Source organism: Kogia breviceps, chromosome 8 (genome assembly GCF_026419965.1).
Source record: "Kogia breviceps isolate mKogBre1 chromosome 8, mKogBre1 haplotype 1, whole genome shotgun sequence".
NCBI classification, from domain to species: Eukaryota; Metazoa; Chordata; class Mammalia; order Artiodactyla; family Physeteridae; genus Kogia; species Kogia breviceps.
Window position 1 is genome coordinate 105,691,274 of NC_081317.1, and position 14,774 is coordinate 105,706,047.

At 44.7% G+C, this 14,774-nt stretch overlaps 1 protein-coding gene across 2 annotated transcripts in view; it reads left to right on the forward strand.

Annotated features, from left to right (window-relative positions):
* The first annotated feature begins 13,837 nt into the window (after positions 1–13,837).
* DOCK5 (dedicator of cytokinesis 5) overlaps positions 13,838–14,774 on the forward strand; it is a 219,521-nt gene continuing 218,584 nt past the window's right edge. The window contains exon 1 of one of the 2 annotated variants that reach the window (XM_067039910.1): positions 13,838–14,044. In XM_067039910.1, coding sequence (XP_066896011.1) covers positions 14,002–14,044 — 43 coding nt within the window. In that variant the 5' untranslated portion in view covers positions 13,838–14,001. The remainder of the gene's footprint in view (positions 14,045–14,774) is intronic. The other variant, XM_059071707.2, reaches the window with a different exon arrangement.

A 14,774-nucleotide genomic window follows, 5' to 3' on the forward strand; every position in this document is an offset into this window, starting at 1 on the left:
TACTCTGAAAATGTACAAGTTATGAGTGTCAGACAGCAAATTTGCACAAAGGCATACAAAGGTCTGAAACTTGATAAGCAATTTTGATGAAAGTGAAAAAGACCCTCTCCTTTGCTCTAATCATGTTTCATAATAATTCATTTCTCTGTATGAACCCTTTTGAAGTTGGTAAACCAAGGCTGAAGGGACGGAAACATATTCTGAAAGATCTCCCAAAAGGGAGCTCCCAATACAAAGCAACATAGGATAAAAAGGCAGAATAACGACCTTAAGGTTAGCTTCTGATCAGATAGTCTAAGTTCTGACTTTGGCTTTGCCATTCACCACGTACCTGACCTTGGATAAGTAACTTAGTGACTCTCAAGCTCTATTTTGTTCACCTATATAAATGGGGATAAAAATACTACTTACCTGGTAGAGTTACTACAACAAGTAAATGAGAGGGTCTATGTGTCTTATCACAGTTATTCTTAGAGCTTAGTAAGATTTGGGTAACTGGTAATATTGAAAGCAACATAAAACCCCCGTTCTTGCCATGAGAGAGCAGGTTTTTTAAAAATTCTGAATATTCAGAACAGATCAGCTATTGGGTAGCTGCAATTCATACTTAAAACAGCAGGTGGCACTAGTACCATATTTATCTGGGACCACATGTCCCCTGATTTTTTTTAAGTATTCATTTTCAGCTTTCTTTTCCAGAAATAGGAGCATTTCCCCCTTGATCTTTTAATTTTTGTTATCCCTCTTTGGTTTAGTAGGCTATTCAGTAGCATAGCAAAGTAAATTATTTCTATTTTTAGGTTTTTTTGGTTTGGTTTTGTGCCGGTTTTGTTTTGGCTGCATTGGGTCTTCATTGCAGTGCACAGGCTTCTCACTGTGGTGGCTTCTCTTGTTGTGGAGCACAGGCTCTAAGTGCACGGGCTCAGTAGTTGTGGCGCACAGGCTCAGTTGCTCCGCGGCACGTGGGATCTTCCTGGACCAGGGCTCGAACCTGTGTCCCCTGAACTGGCAAGCAGATTCTTAACCACTGCGCCACCAGGGAAGTCCAGCCCTAGTATTTTTAATGCAGACACAAATTGCCGTGGGCTGATTTCATGAAATTTTTTTAAATTTATTTTGAAGTTTTGCCCTCTTTCTAATTCATTCTCTAAGTTTGACTGTATTGTTTCCTATGGGCATTGAAATAAGAATATTTTACATCTGTGGTCTCCTTTAACCCTAAGAAAAGTTCAAGCCCCGTTTCCCCGACTACCATAGGATATACATTTATTAGAAGGAATATTTGAAGAAAAGACTTTGAGCGTGGCAAAAGGAAAAGTACCAATGATTCTGAAATCATTTTTAAATTGCTTTGATGGATACTCTCATAGGTCATTCAGCAGCAGTGATCATTATATTTTCCAATTCAATTTGCATTGCTGTCATAATATCTTGGTGTATGTAATTTCCTATGCTGCTGTCATTGCTAACTAACGGCAGGTCATTCTCTAGCCCAGCTAGGAAGCCACAGGTCTGACTTTATTTGGTTGCATCAGGCTTGAACTGTGACATGGTCCCGAGCTCGCTTGCGTTACAGCGTTTAGAGACCCTCTAAGAGTTAACTCAGTCCCTCACAGCAAGACGCTCACTCAGAGCCAACTGAAGGCAAACACAGGCTCTGTGCAAAACATATTCGTGCAACCACGCCTTGGAGTCTCGTTCACAACCATAATTCTGTGGTCAGAGCACAAATCGTGGTATTAAGAAAGATCGACCACAAGGGCAGAGCTGTCAGCTCACACCCGGCTGGGAGGTGAGCTCTGAGGATCCTGCTAATGCCTTTTAGGGGAACAGTGACACCAGCTTTGGGGGAGGAATTCACAGTGACATCCTGCAGCCCACTGAAAGGCTCATTTCCTCCAAGAGCATACACTAGTGACAAAATAACAGCAACTGAGTTGACCTATTTAAGTTTCTCTGTAACAAGTGAAATCACTTTAAACCTAAATTCTCTTCTGCGTTAAAAGACAGATAAGTTTGAGGAGAAAACTAAACTTTGTAGAAATTGAAATGTCATGTGTGTTAGAGTCAAGTAGTAAATTTCATGAAATGGCCCTAATTTTTTTTTTTTTTTCCCATGAGGTCTCCTCACATGGACATCAAAACAAGAGAGAAGAGTTATGATAAAATTCAGGTTTATTTGAAAATATTCACTGTTGATTCCGTTAGCCAGTTACACTACTAGCAAATAATGACAATTTAGTGTCCTCAGTTCCTGTCTCACATTTCCCTGCGTTGGACGGAGCAGTCCTGAATACTGATCTCATGATGGTGTTAGAGGACTTAATTTCTTATTTCAGGTGAATGGGACTTGACAATTTGCACTTCAGTGTGATGCAAGCTGCTGGTTTCCAATATATATTCTTCATCAAATTAAGGATGTATACCCTATTCTTAGTTGACTAAGAGTTTGGATCAAGAATGAATGTTAATTTTATTGAATACTTTTGCACATCTATCAGAATGATCATTCGGTTTTTCTCTGAGACCTTTTTGTTTTTTAATTCTTATTGGAGTATAGTTGATTTACAATGTTGTGTTAATTTCAGGTGTACAGCAAAGTGAATTGGTTATATATGTACATATATCTACTCTTTTTCAGAGTCTTTCAGGGACTTCCCTGGTGGTCCAGTGGTAAAGAATCTGCCTTCCAATGCAGGGGATGTGGGTTCAATTCCCAGTCGGGGAACTAAGATCCCACATGCCGTGGAGCAACTAAGCCCAAGCGCCACAACTACTGCGCTCACACGCCTCCAGTAGAGAGCCCACGCGCCCTGGAGCCCGTGTGCCAAACTAGAGAGAGAAAACCCGCACGCCACAGCTAGAGAGAAGCCCATGCAGCACAACGATGAGCTCACATGCCTCAAAAGAATAAATAAATAAATAGAAGAAAATAAATAAATAGATTCTTTTCCCATATAGGCCATTACAGAGTATTGAGTAGAGTTCCCTGTGCTATACAGTAGGTCCTTATTAGTTATCTATTTTATATACAGTAGTGTGTATATGTCAATTCCAATCTCCCAATTTATCCCTCCCCACCATGAGACCTTTTTTTTTTTTTTTTTTTAAATTTATTTATTTATTAATTAATTTTTGCCACTCCGCAGCATGTGGGATCTTCCAGACCGGGACACGAACCCGTGTCCCCTGCATTGGCAGGCGGACTCTCAGCCACTGCGCCACCAGGGAAGCCCCCATGAGACCTTTTGATGAGATAAATTCTGTAGCTAAATTTCCCACTACTGAACCACCCTTCTACTTTCAGAATAAAACTGAAGTCATTCTGCATTGTTCTTTTCATTGAGCGCATAATGAGATTCACTAATATTTTATTTTGCACCTCTATTTATAGCTGTTTTTGTGCAAATATAAATTTGCATTTACTTTTTTCTTCTACATTTTAACGAGTTTTTCTGCCAGGGTTTGGTTGTTTCATAAACTAAATTAGGAAGCATTACATCTTTTTCTATGGAATAGTTAATATTACATTCAACTGATCTATTCTTTTAATATACAGAAGTATATATATCCAGAGCTGGCACATTTTTTAGATGTAATATTTGGACCATATCTTCCATGCCTTCTATGCTGTTTGGTCAGCTCAGATTTTCTACTTCTTGGCTCAATTTTGTTCACCTGCATTTTCTTAATGAATTCTGTCTTTCATTGTGACTTTTACAGTTTATTAATTAAGAACTATACAGCATAGTCTCTTACAAATTTGCTTTTCTACATTTGTGGTCCTGTATCCTTTAGTATTCCTGTGTAGAGTGTACACAGGAATACTGTGTACAGTATTTACATTTTTCTTTTACTCTTGACTAGATTCACTCCAGATCTATTCTTTTTTATCAGTATACTTCTACTTAAAATGGCTTACAGAACATTAAGTAAAATATATGGCCATTTAAATTTTCCTGTTGTTCACATTCTATGTAAACAAGACTTTCCAACCTTCAAATAATACACCATTCCAAAGAATTCTAACATTTGTACCCAGACCATGAATTACAACGACAATTTTAAAAATAGGAAGTCAAGTGAGGTCTTTTTGGCAAATTACAGGAGAAATCAAAACACAATTCTGGACTTCCCTGGAGGTGCAGTGGTTAAGAATCTGCCTGCCAACGCAGGGGACATGGGTTCGATCCCTGGTCCGGAAGATCCCACATGCCGCGGAGCAACTAAGCCCATGTGCCACAACTACTGAAGCCCGTGTGCCTAGAGCCCGTGCTCTGCAACGAGAGAAGCTACTGCAATGAGAAGCCCGTGCACTGCAACGAAGCATAGTCCCCGCTCACCACAACTAAAGAAAGCCCGCATGCAGCAACGAAAACCCAACGCAGCCAAAAATAAAATATATAAATTTATTTTTAAAAAAACAAAACACAACTCCCAGGGCCAAGCTCTCTCTTGGCACTTGAAGTGTGGGCCAAGCCCAAAGTTAGTAAGGACAGACTTGAACACTCAGATCATTTCTAAATGGAGTTTGCCTCCAGAAAGAACATAAGTGAATTTATTTCTCTTCCTAAGAGACTTGTTGCGTATGTGGTATGAGTCGTTCTGAGAAACAAACCCTGAGGCATCATTTTATAGAGGGAAGGGCTTGTTTAAATAAGAACAGTATGCCACAGTAACATGACTAAGAAAATGTGTAAATAAGGAACCCCAGGGTGCTGTCCTGATCCAGCTGGGCCAGGTGATTGCTGCAAAGTATTTAAAGATAACTTGTTACTGTGAAAGAAGTGATTTCAGGAATATTGCCCAAATTTGATGCAAAAGAACCCTGAGATGAAGCCATACCCTGTGATTGAAGGCTCTACAAGAAAAACTACTTCCATAATGTTGCCTACAAGTTAACATTAAAGGTTTGTTGTTGAGCTATTTATTATTCATGGGCTTTGCAAGCACATATTTGCTTGATTCAAAGAATAACTTTCAAAATATCCAAATTTAAAATCTTACCATCCGGGCTTCCCTGGTGGCGCAGTGGTTGAGAGTCCGCCTGCCGATGCAGGGGACGCGGGTTCGTGCCCCGGTCCGGGAGGATCCCACATGCCACGGAGCGGCTGGGCCCGTGAGCCATGGCTGCTGAGCCTGCGCGTCCGGAGCCTGTGCTCCGCAATGGGAGAGACCACAACAGCGAGAGGCCTGCGTACCGCAAAAAAAAAAAAAAAAAAACTCACCATCCAAATGAACAATCCCTAAAACCTTGAGTCACTTTCATCGTGGCAACAACTCTATGCTAAATGCAGATTCTCCCAAGAGGATAAAAAGATTTGACATTTTAAAACATGAATTCTGAGGCCACGGACCAGTAGAAGACAGCAAATAGCTGTCCCAATCTCAATGAGCTAATTAACATAAAAGCAGTTAAAAATATTACCCATGTGTATATCTGCAGGAAATGAAAACTGGATAGTGAAGAGATATGTGCACTGCACATATTGATTACAGCATTATACACCATAGCCAAAGTGTGGAAATTACCTGAGTGTCCATCAGCAGATGGATAGATAAAGGAAATGTGGTATATATAGTCAATGGAATATTACTCAGCCATGAAAAGGAAGGAAATCCCACCATTTCTGACTACATGAATGGGCCTTGAGGGCATTATGCTAAGTGAAATATGTCAGACAGAGGAGGACAAACACTATATGATCTCACTCATATGTAGAATCACAAAAAAAGAAAATGAACTCACAGAAACAGAGAGTAGAACGGTGGTTGCCAGGAGCTGGGGGATGTGGGAAATGGGGAGAAGTTGGTCAAAGGGCACAAACTTCCAGTTATAAGATGAATAAGTTCTGGAGATCTAATGTACAATATAGTGACTACAGGTAACAATACTGTATTATATGTGTTATATACTTGAAAGTTGCTGAGAGTAAACCTTAAATGTTTTTACCACACACACACACACACACACACACACACACACATACACACAAATGGTAATCACATGAAGTGATGGAGGTGTTAACTAATCTTATTGTGGGAATCATTTCACAATGTATATGTGCGTCGAATCTTAACATTTTACACCATATATGTACAATTACATGTCAATTATATCTCAGTAAGCTGAAAAAAAAAGATTACCTATCTCATGCTGGTTCTATAGTTTCAACACTCTCACTTCCCTGACAAGACCCACTTCAAGTATTTCTGGAAAACCCCAGAATGTATCTCAGTCCTTACAATACTCTGGCCAGTTTTCTTTTATTTTCTCCTTTGACCTTTGCCAGGTGGTGTCACCGGTATCTACAAGGCCTTGCAAATCTTTTCACACATGTTTTCACATGTCCTTCTAGCACCATGACTTCAGCCAGGCGGCACTGTCATTTCCACTAGGACATCTATGAGAACACCTCCCTCCACTCTCCCCCCCAGCTTAATTGAGATATAATTAACACATAACATTGTATGAGTTTAAGGTATACAACATGTTGATTCAATACTTATATACTGCGAAATGATTACCACCACAGCTGTAGCTAACACCTTCATCTCATCACATAATTAATTACCATACCCTTTTCTACCTACTCTCCGTGAAAACATTTAAGATCTACTCTCTTAGCGACTTTCGAGTGTATAATATAGCATTGTTAACTATAGTTATCATGCCCGTACATGAGCTCTTCAGAACTTACTCATTTTCTAGCTGCAAGTTTATAACCTTTGACCAACACCTCCTCATTCCCCCACCCACCCCCCCACTTACCCCCATCCCACCAGCTCCTGGCAACCACCATTCTACTTTCTGTTTCTATGAGTTCGTAGATCATACAGTATTTATCTTTCTGGCTGACTTATTTTACTTAGTATGGTGCCCTCAAGGTCCTCAATGTTTTTGCAAATGGCAGGATTTCCTTCTCTCTCATGGATGAATAATATTCCATTGTATGTATATACCACTTCTTCTTTATCCATTCACCCCTCGATGGACACTTAGGTCATTTTCACGTCTTGGCTACTGTGAATATGCTGCAATGAACCTGCCTCCCTCCCCTCTTAAGAAGTCTGCTTGTTCAATGGGTACCAAAGCAGTTGTTTATGTGCTACTGTCTTACAGAGATTTAGTTATTTTTTTTTATTCATAGTTTCCATCATTTAGAATAGAGTTCAGAAGGGCTAGGCCAGTAGACAATTCCCCAAAACAGATACTCAACTGTTCTCAGAAGTGCCCCATCCTCTGATTTCTAAGGCAACTTTTGCTACTTGAAGTTCTTCTCTTCCAATGACTTCTCCCCAGAAGCTTCTCTCAAATCTTTATGTAACAGACTTCTGGTGGGTAAGTCCCACATCGGTGTCTCCTTCATTCCCCGCTCCTTCTCCTGGAAGCCCCCTTCCCGACACGTCTCGCCCCCACCACATCCCACCCTCCCACCTTCCCATGCACTTTGAAGGATGGCAGTCATAGTGTAGAGCAGGGTTTGGCAAACTATGGCCCCCAAGCCAAATCCAGCTGACGACCACCTGTTTTTGTACAGCCTGCAAGAATGGTTTTTACATTTTTAAATAATTGGAAAAAATCAAGAGAGGAATAATATTTCATGACATATGAAAATTACATGAAATCCAAATGCCAAGTCTACAAATAAAGTTTTATTGACACACAGTCACACTCATTTTTTAATGTATTGTCTATGGCTGCTTTTCTGCTACAATTGCAGAGTGGAGTGGTCGCCATAGAAACCACAAGGCCTGCAAAGTCTAAAGTACATGTATGGGTCCTTTACAATAAAAGTTCACTGACCCTTGGTTTAGACCATGGACCCTGGAGCCAGTCTGCCTGGGGTTTGAATGCCACTAACTAACTAACTAACTAACTAACTATGTAGGCAATACCCTAACGTGTCGTGAGCCACAGTTTTCACATTTGTAAGGTGGGGATGACAACAGTTCTATTTACCTCATTAGGTTGTGTGGGGATTAAACAAGTTGAACTAGAATAGTACCAGGCACAGGCCATACATGTTAATTACTGCTGTTACACTACAGCTGGTGACTGTGGAAAATCTGTCTGGTACTAAATAAAAATTCTGGATCAAACATTTGTTTCTTAACTGACCTCAAAGAAAAATCTGCTGAATATGAGAGTCACCTCAACAATACAAGAATAGTGTCCTTCTTACGAAGGGGCTGCAGAATGAAACTTCTCTCCTGTCCCAAATAAAAGTCAAATTTAGGCATTTAACTTCCTGCTTTTCAATAATACATAGTCCAGGGAATCTCAGCAACCAAGCAGTTTTCTTTTGTTTATTTTGTTCTGAGGAAGGTTGAATAAAATGTTCTTTTTTTTTTTCCATTTTTCTCTACAGTCATTTTCCATGTAAATATATAATTTTATGTAGTTACAATCATATTATGGTATATGCAGTTGAATTATTTTTACTTAAGCTTACATCTTAATTTTTCCATTTTGCTTCTTAGTTTTCATCATCTCTTGTTTTAAACAGTTTTATGGAGATAATTTTTCAACATATATATGTTTTTCAAGATATATATATAGTTTTCTTTTAAGTCAAGTAGTTTTCATTTTTTCTTCCCTATCGATCAACCCAATTTTCATTAAACTAATGGCTGCAAAATTGCTCATGTCATCAACTTCTCCCAAAGGGGGGCTTGAAGCACATTTAGATATTTGCAGCAAAGAACATTCTAGAAACAAAGCTAAAAGCTTTCTGCTACGAAAGTGCTCACCAAGCATCAGTCTCACAGTGATGGGGATGAGGATGTGAATAGCTTTAGACCCTGACCATCATCTCCCCATTCATTTGGACCTCCAAAGCCACAGAGCAGAGCCAAGGACAGACCCAGAGACGCTCACCAAGTCATTTGGGAGCAGAGAATAGATAGTGATGTGAGTCTGAATATGAAAAAGGTGTTTCTAGGGCCGTAGAGACCTGTTCCTTTGTCCAGTTTAGCTCATGAGTCCCAAATTACAGTGCATCACCCCATCCCTGGCTTACCCCATCCCAAAGCGTTTGCCCTTAGAAGATTGCAAAGTGGTGTTTAGAGTCAAATATATCCCCCCCCTTTTTTTTAATAGTTCTAGTAACTACACTCACTCATATGTAGGATCAAAGGATGAGCTTCCTCAATCTCGAAAAAAAAAAAGATTTTAACAGAATCCATAGCTTCTTTGAGAGAAGCAATTAAGTCAGCCAGATTTGGCAAAACAAACCTGGTAATAAAGGAGGAAGCCAGGCTCTTTTTTTTTTTTTTTTTTTTTTTCAGGCTCCGAACGCGCAGACTCAGCGGCCATGGCTCACGGGCCCAGCCGCTCCGTGGCATGTGGGATCTTCCTGGACCGGGGCACGAACCCGTGTCCCCTGCATCGGCAGGCGGACTCTCAACCACTGTGCCACCAGGGAAGCCCTCTTTTTTTTTTCTTTTTAAAACTTATTTATTTATTTATTTTTGGCTGCGTTGGGTCTTCGTTGCTACATGCGGGCTTTCTGTGAGCGTGGGCTACCCTTCGTTGTGGTGCGCGTGGGCTTCTCATTGCGGTGGCTTCCCTTGTTGCAGAGCACGGGCTCTAAGTGCGCAGGTTTCAGTAGTTGTGGCTTGCGGGCTCTAGAGCGCAGGCTCAGTAGTTGTGGAGCAGGGGCTTAGTTGCTCCGCGGCATGTGGGATCCTCCTGGACCAGGGATCGAACCTGCGTCCCCTGCATTGGCAGGCAGATTCCTATCCACGGAGCCACCAGGGAAGGGAAGCCCCAAAAGCCAGACTCCTGACAATTGTCTACATATCCATCTATTCTCTTAGGCACTGTCCGGGAGAGTCACAATATTCATGTCAAACTAGTCTCCAAATTCATTTATCCTCATTTCTTTCTCCAAGGCACCTTCTAACAGAGCATGCTAGCACTTGTGAGTGCCTAAGTGTATTTGTGTGGGTTTTGGAGTCTGAACATCCCTGCTTGTGGAATATGCTTAATGTTTCTTCTGAAAAGATATCAGAGGAAAAAGAAAAGGATATTTCTGGGAATCCTGCTGTTATTCCACCTACTCATCTAGTTGACTCTCTAATTTTAAGCCACATTTTAATAAAAGACTTTGAATAGCTCTGCTTTTATGATTTAAATGGACTTTCAAATTGCGATTTAACCATCTGATATAACAAAGTGGGTGGACTTCAGTCTTTAGAGGAAAAAGAATAAACATCCTGAAAGCTGTAACTAAAAATTTCCATTTTTCTCCAATCCTTTTATTGCAATTATTGTCACACTTGAAATATCCAGCATCCCAATTCAAACCTCAAGTTTTGCAAAAAGCCTCCAATTCAAGGTGGTGGGGTAGGGGCAGGGGCAGGGTGGAGTGTGTGTGTTTTGGTGGGGAGGGGTGAGGCAGCTGAAATCATTTTGGTAGAAATCCAGCTCTACTGAATGAGCATTAACACCCCGACAGGTATTAAACTTAAAATACACCAGTGGTTACAGAACGTGGTCATCCAATTTTCTCAGACACAGGTGACTGAAGTAACTTTGTGATGCCCCTATTCCGCAGAGCAAAATACTTAAGCTCCAAACGGTCCACCTGGAGTTGAGGAAGGTGTAAAGTGAGTCCTAAGGAACTATCAAAGGAAAACTTCAATCCAGGACAACTTGGATATAAAAGGTGAAGACAGGCAGGTATCACAGATGACCAAGAAAATGGCAGCTCTATTTAGAAGTTGTCTAACCGACCTTCCCAGGACAGACCCCTCCCCCAGGTCCCCTGCTATAGCTCTTCTCTGAAGTACCCAGATAATTGTGTCTGATGCACATTTCCTGAGTTGTTTTACAGATGCTAAAACCCACACCAAATGGAAGAAGTTAACTACTTGATGACCAAGAGCACGTAGCCCCCAGGCCTACTGGAGCCTAAGGATAGATAGATAATGTGGCCTTTTAAAAATGTTTCGATGCAACCCATGGGGAATTCAGGTGTTTTGAGCACTAGCTGTCCTGAACTTCTTGCTTGGTGCCCTGCCATAAATGCTGCACTTTCCTTCACCACGACCCGGTTTCAGCAGATTGCTTTACTGCACATGGGCGAACAGACCCAGGATCACCCATTCCTATCTCCTTAGGGTTATCCTTGACCCATCTGGTATCTCACACAAGGAGGCAAGATCCAGAGTTTCTAGGGCCTGAAGCCTACACAGTGAGGCTCTTAAATAATACAATCATAGATAAATAGATGATAGATAGATCCACCAAACTTTTGAAAAACATATGCTGATGAAAGTACACTGAGGGGTCTAGAAGCCTCAGTAAATCCCCTTCTGTCCACACTACCCTCCAGTTGTTTCTACCTTCAGTCTATGTCATGAACCTCTTTTCCATCTCCACCCCTAACATCCTGGGCCCAACTACCTTCATTTCTTGCCTGAACAACTGAAATAGCCTTCCAACCATCTGATCTTTTTTTTTTTTCTTTTTTCTGCGGTACGCGGGCTTCTCACTGTTGTGGCCTCTCCTGTTGCGGAGCACAGGCTCCGGACGCGCAGGCGCAGCGGCCATGGCTCACGGGCCCAGCCGCTCCGCGGCATGTGGGATCCTCCCGGACCGGGGCACGAACCCGTGTCCCCTGCATCGGCAGGCGGACTCTCAACCACTGCGCCACCAGGGAAGCCCCGACCATCTGATCTTCCTGCATCTCCCCTTGTGTCTTTACAGTCTATTCATCCCACAGCAGGCAAATCAGATTATGTCCTTGCTTGGTTCAACATCCCCCAAACTTTTTTCATAGCAATATATAAAGTCCTCACTATGCCTTTCAGGGTCCTGCTTTATTGGCTCACTCTAAGTCTCTTGGAACAAGTTTCCTCCCAAACTCTGCCCCTTACTAACACCTCTTGACACCCAGGAATCCTTGCTATTCCTCCCTGGTTTTGGAACCAGCCAAATATGCCCCCCGGCTTTTGCATTTGCTGTTCTTGATGTCTGAATACTTTCCTCTGAAATCCTCACTTCCTGCAGGTCTACACTTCAAGGTCACTTTAGCAGAGATGCCTTCCCAGACCACTTGATATAAAACTGCAGTGCACCACCCCCTCCAACACACACATCCGATCCTCCTCACTTTGGATTTTTCTTTACAGGCTTAGCTTCATTTGGCATAATTTGTTCATTGACTTACTCTCCTCTTCTAGACTGTAAGCTCTATGAGAGTAGGGATTTTTCTTTATTCACTCTTGTGCCTCCATCCTTAGAACAATGCTTGACACCTAGTCGGCACTTAATAAATATTTATGGAAAGAAAAAGAAATTACCTAACCTGGGGAGTTAGGTTAATCATGATGTCATTGGCAGAGGAAAATAAATTTGGGGGAGAGATGGTGGAATTCCTTCTGGATGTTAAGTCTCAAGTGACTGATTTCTTAAATTATCATTGCACTTGGTGAATAAATACCAATTTGGTGATGGAGAAGAAAGGAAGCCCTAGGAGTTACCCACCATGAACAAGACCTTGAAAAAAAAATTCAGATCTGACTCTGCAAAAAGTTACCAAAGTTAAGTGCACAAAGTCTTCAATGAAGTTTCACTCTGTTATACTACACGTTGATTTCATCTTCCTTTCCTTTCGTGTTCCGAATAGATAGACTACAAGGACAAAACAGTGTCTTTCAAGAGGCACTTTCTCAGACGGTGAACATAAATCAGCTGGTAATTTACTCTGAGGTTTTACTTATAGGGGTGAGGTGGCAAGGGGCCCTACCCCTGCCTGGGATTCAGATCCAATCTTCATCCTTGAAGTCTCTCCAGGAGGCAGTGAGTTCCAGGAGGAGAGTTTTCAGAGGACGCTAACAGTTTAGGGCAGTTCAAATGAGCAGTCCCTGCGTTTGGCTCTTTGTCCCAACAATACAGCTAGTGAACGAGAGAGGCTTGGATGTGCTTGGTTCCCTTCTCCGCAGGGACGCTCTTTGGGCTGCTGGGCTGTTGGAAAAGGTCTTCGTGGCGGGCTTTTCCCTTGAGCATGAGGGTCTGAATTTCTTCAGCTGGGTCTGAATATCTTCAGCTGGGGAAGAGTCCGGGTGTTTCGGGGACACAGGATTTCCAAGGCAGGGCTCTACATAATTTTCCCACAGAGGCTCCCCTCGGAAACTATTTGATACTTCTGAGGAGCCCGGCTCCCTGGCATGAGTTCCCTATTTACCAGAAGACAAATGTTCCTGCTTTGAAGGCTATAAACAGTGGCCACAGGAGATCATGTCTGCCCTGGAGTCCAGCTTCCGGCTCTCGTGGTGTCAGCTAAAGCTCTAGGGGGTGAACGCAGTAGTCAACTGCTCATTCATTCAACAAATATTTATTGAGCGCCCGCTGAGTGCCAGGCACTGCGGGTGCCCCGGGGGCGAGAAACAACTCATCCTAGATCCTAGTTCCTTATTCACTCATCCTAGTTCCCCCAGATGCTCCGGCGCGCGCGGTGGGAGCGGACCCCGCATCCTCGGCCGCCCCGCCTGGGGGTGCCTCCAGAGCAGCCCTCCGGGAAGGCGGGGAAAAAAGCAAAACACCAGAAGGAAAAAACTGTACCCCAGTCTGTGCTGGGGACCTGCTCCCGGGAAGTGCGCAGGGCGGAGCCGGCCCCGGCCGGGGAGAGCGCGGAGTCCGGGGCGGGCCGGCGGGAGAGGCCGGGCGCCCGCGGGTCGGGGCGCGGAGGCGGCCTCGGCGGGCGGAGGGCGCGGCCGGCGGGAGGGGCCGGGGCGGCGCCGGGAGGGGCGCGCACTGCGGCGCGGCCGCCGGGCCCACCAGGTGACCGCGGCCCGGGGTTGGAGCCGGAGCGGGTCGCGGGCAGCGCCGCGAGCAGACGGCGCGCGGGGCCGGGCGAAGTTTGGCGGAACATGGCGGAGGAGTCCGGGGCGCGCAGGAGCGCGGCGCGGTGGCAGCCGGAGCCCTGGGAGCTGTAGCCGCCGCCGCCGCCGCCGCCGCCGTCGCTGCTGCCGCGGGGCGAGGTCGCCGCCATGGCCCGCTGGATCCCGACCAAGAGGCAGAAGTACGGAGTTGGTGAGTGCTCGCCCCACCCCACCCCCGACCCGGCCGCCGCCAAGTTTGCGGGAGCGGCCCTGCCCCGCGCAAAGTTGGGCGGCGGACGCCGGGGCCACTAGGTGCCCGCCTGCCCGGGACCCGGCTCCGTCTCCCGCTGCCCGCGGGGGCGCCGAGAGGGTTCGGCCCCAGCTGCAGCCGTGCCGCCGAGCGGGCGGTGGGAGTCGGAGCCCTCTCCGGGAGCCCCGTGGGGGAAATCCACCTGGGTTTGGGGAATCCGGGTGGCTAAAAGTGCAGCTGGGCTCCGGGACTGGCAATCCTGCCCCCGAGCCCAAAGCTGCAGCGCTCTGCAGCGTAGAAACGTGCAGAGTGAGGGCGTTCGCCTGTGGTTCATTTGGGGCACCCAGCTCTGGTGCTCGCCCCCCTCCTCCCGGTCCGTGTGGCTTCGTTCAGTACTTTGTAAGCAGCCGAGGCCGGCAGAACGCGAAGTCGGCTGGCTGCCCCAGTGCTATCTGCCCTCCCTCTTCGTAGGTTCTCTCTGAAACCTAAAGAGGAGAGTTGGGGGTAGGAAGCCGCCCTCCCCTCGTTCCTCCCAGGCACTGGGATCCCGATAGCAGTTGTAAACTGATCGGGAAACTCAAGTTGTGGTGTGGAGGTGATGGGAGCGACAGGAAGCGTGTGGCATGGGCACGGGGGTGGCTGGCCCCCGGGGGTGGCTGCGCGGACAGTCATCCCCTACCGGAGCGTGTAT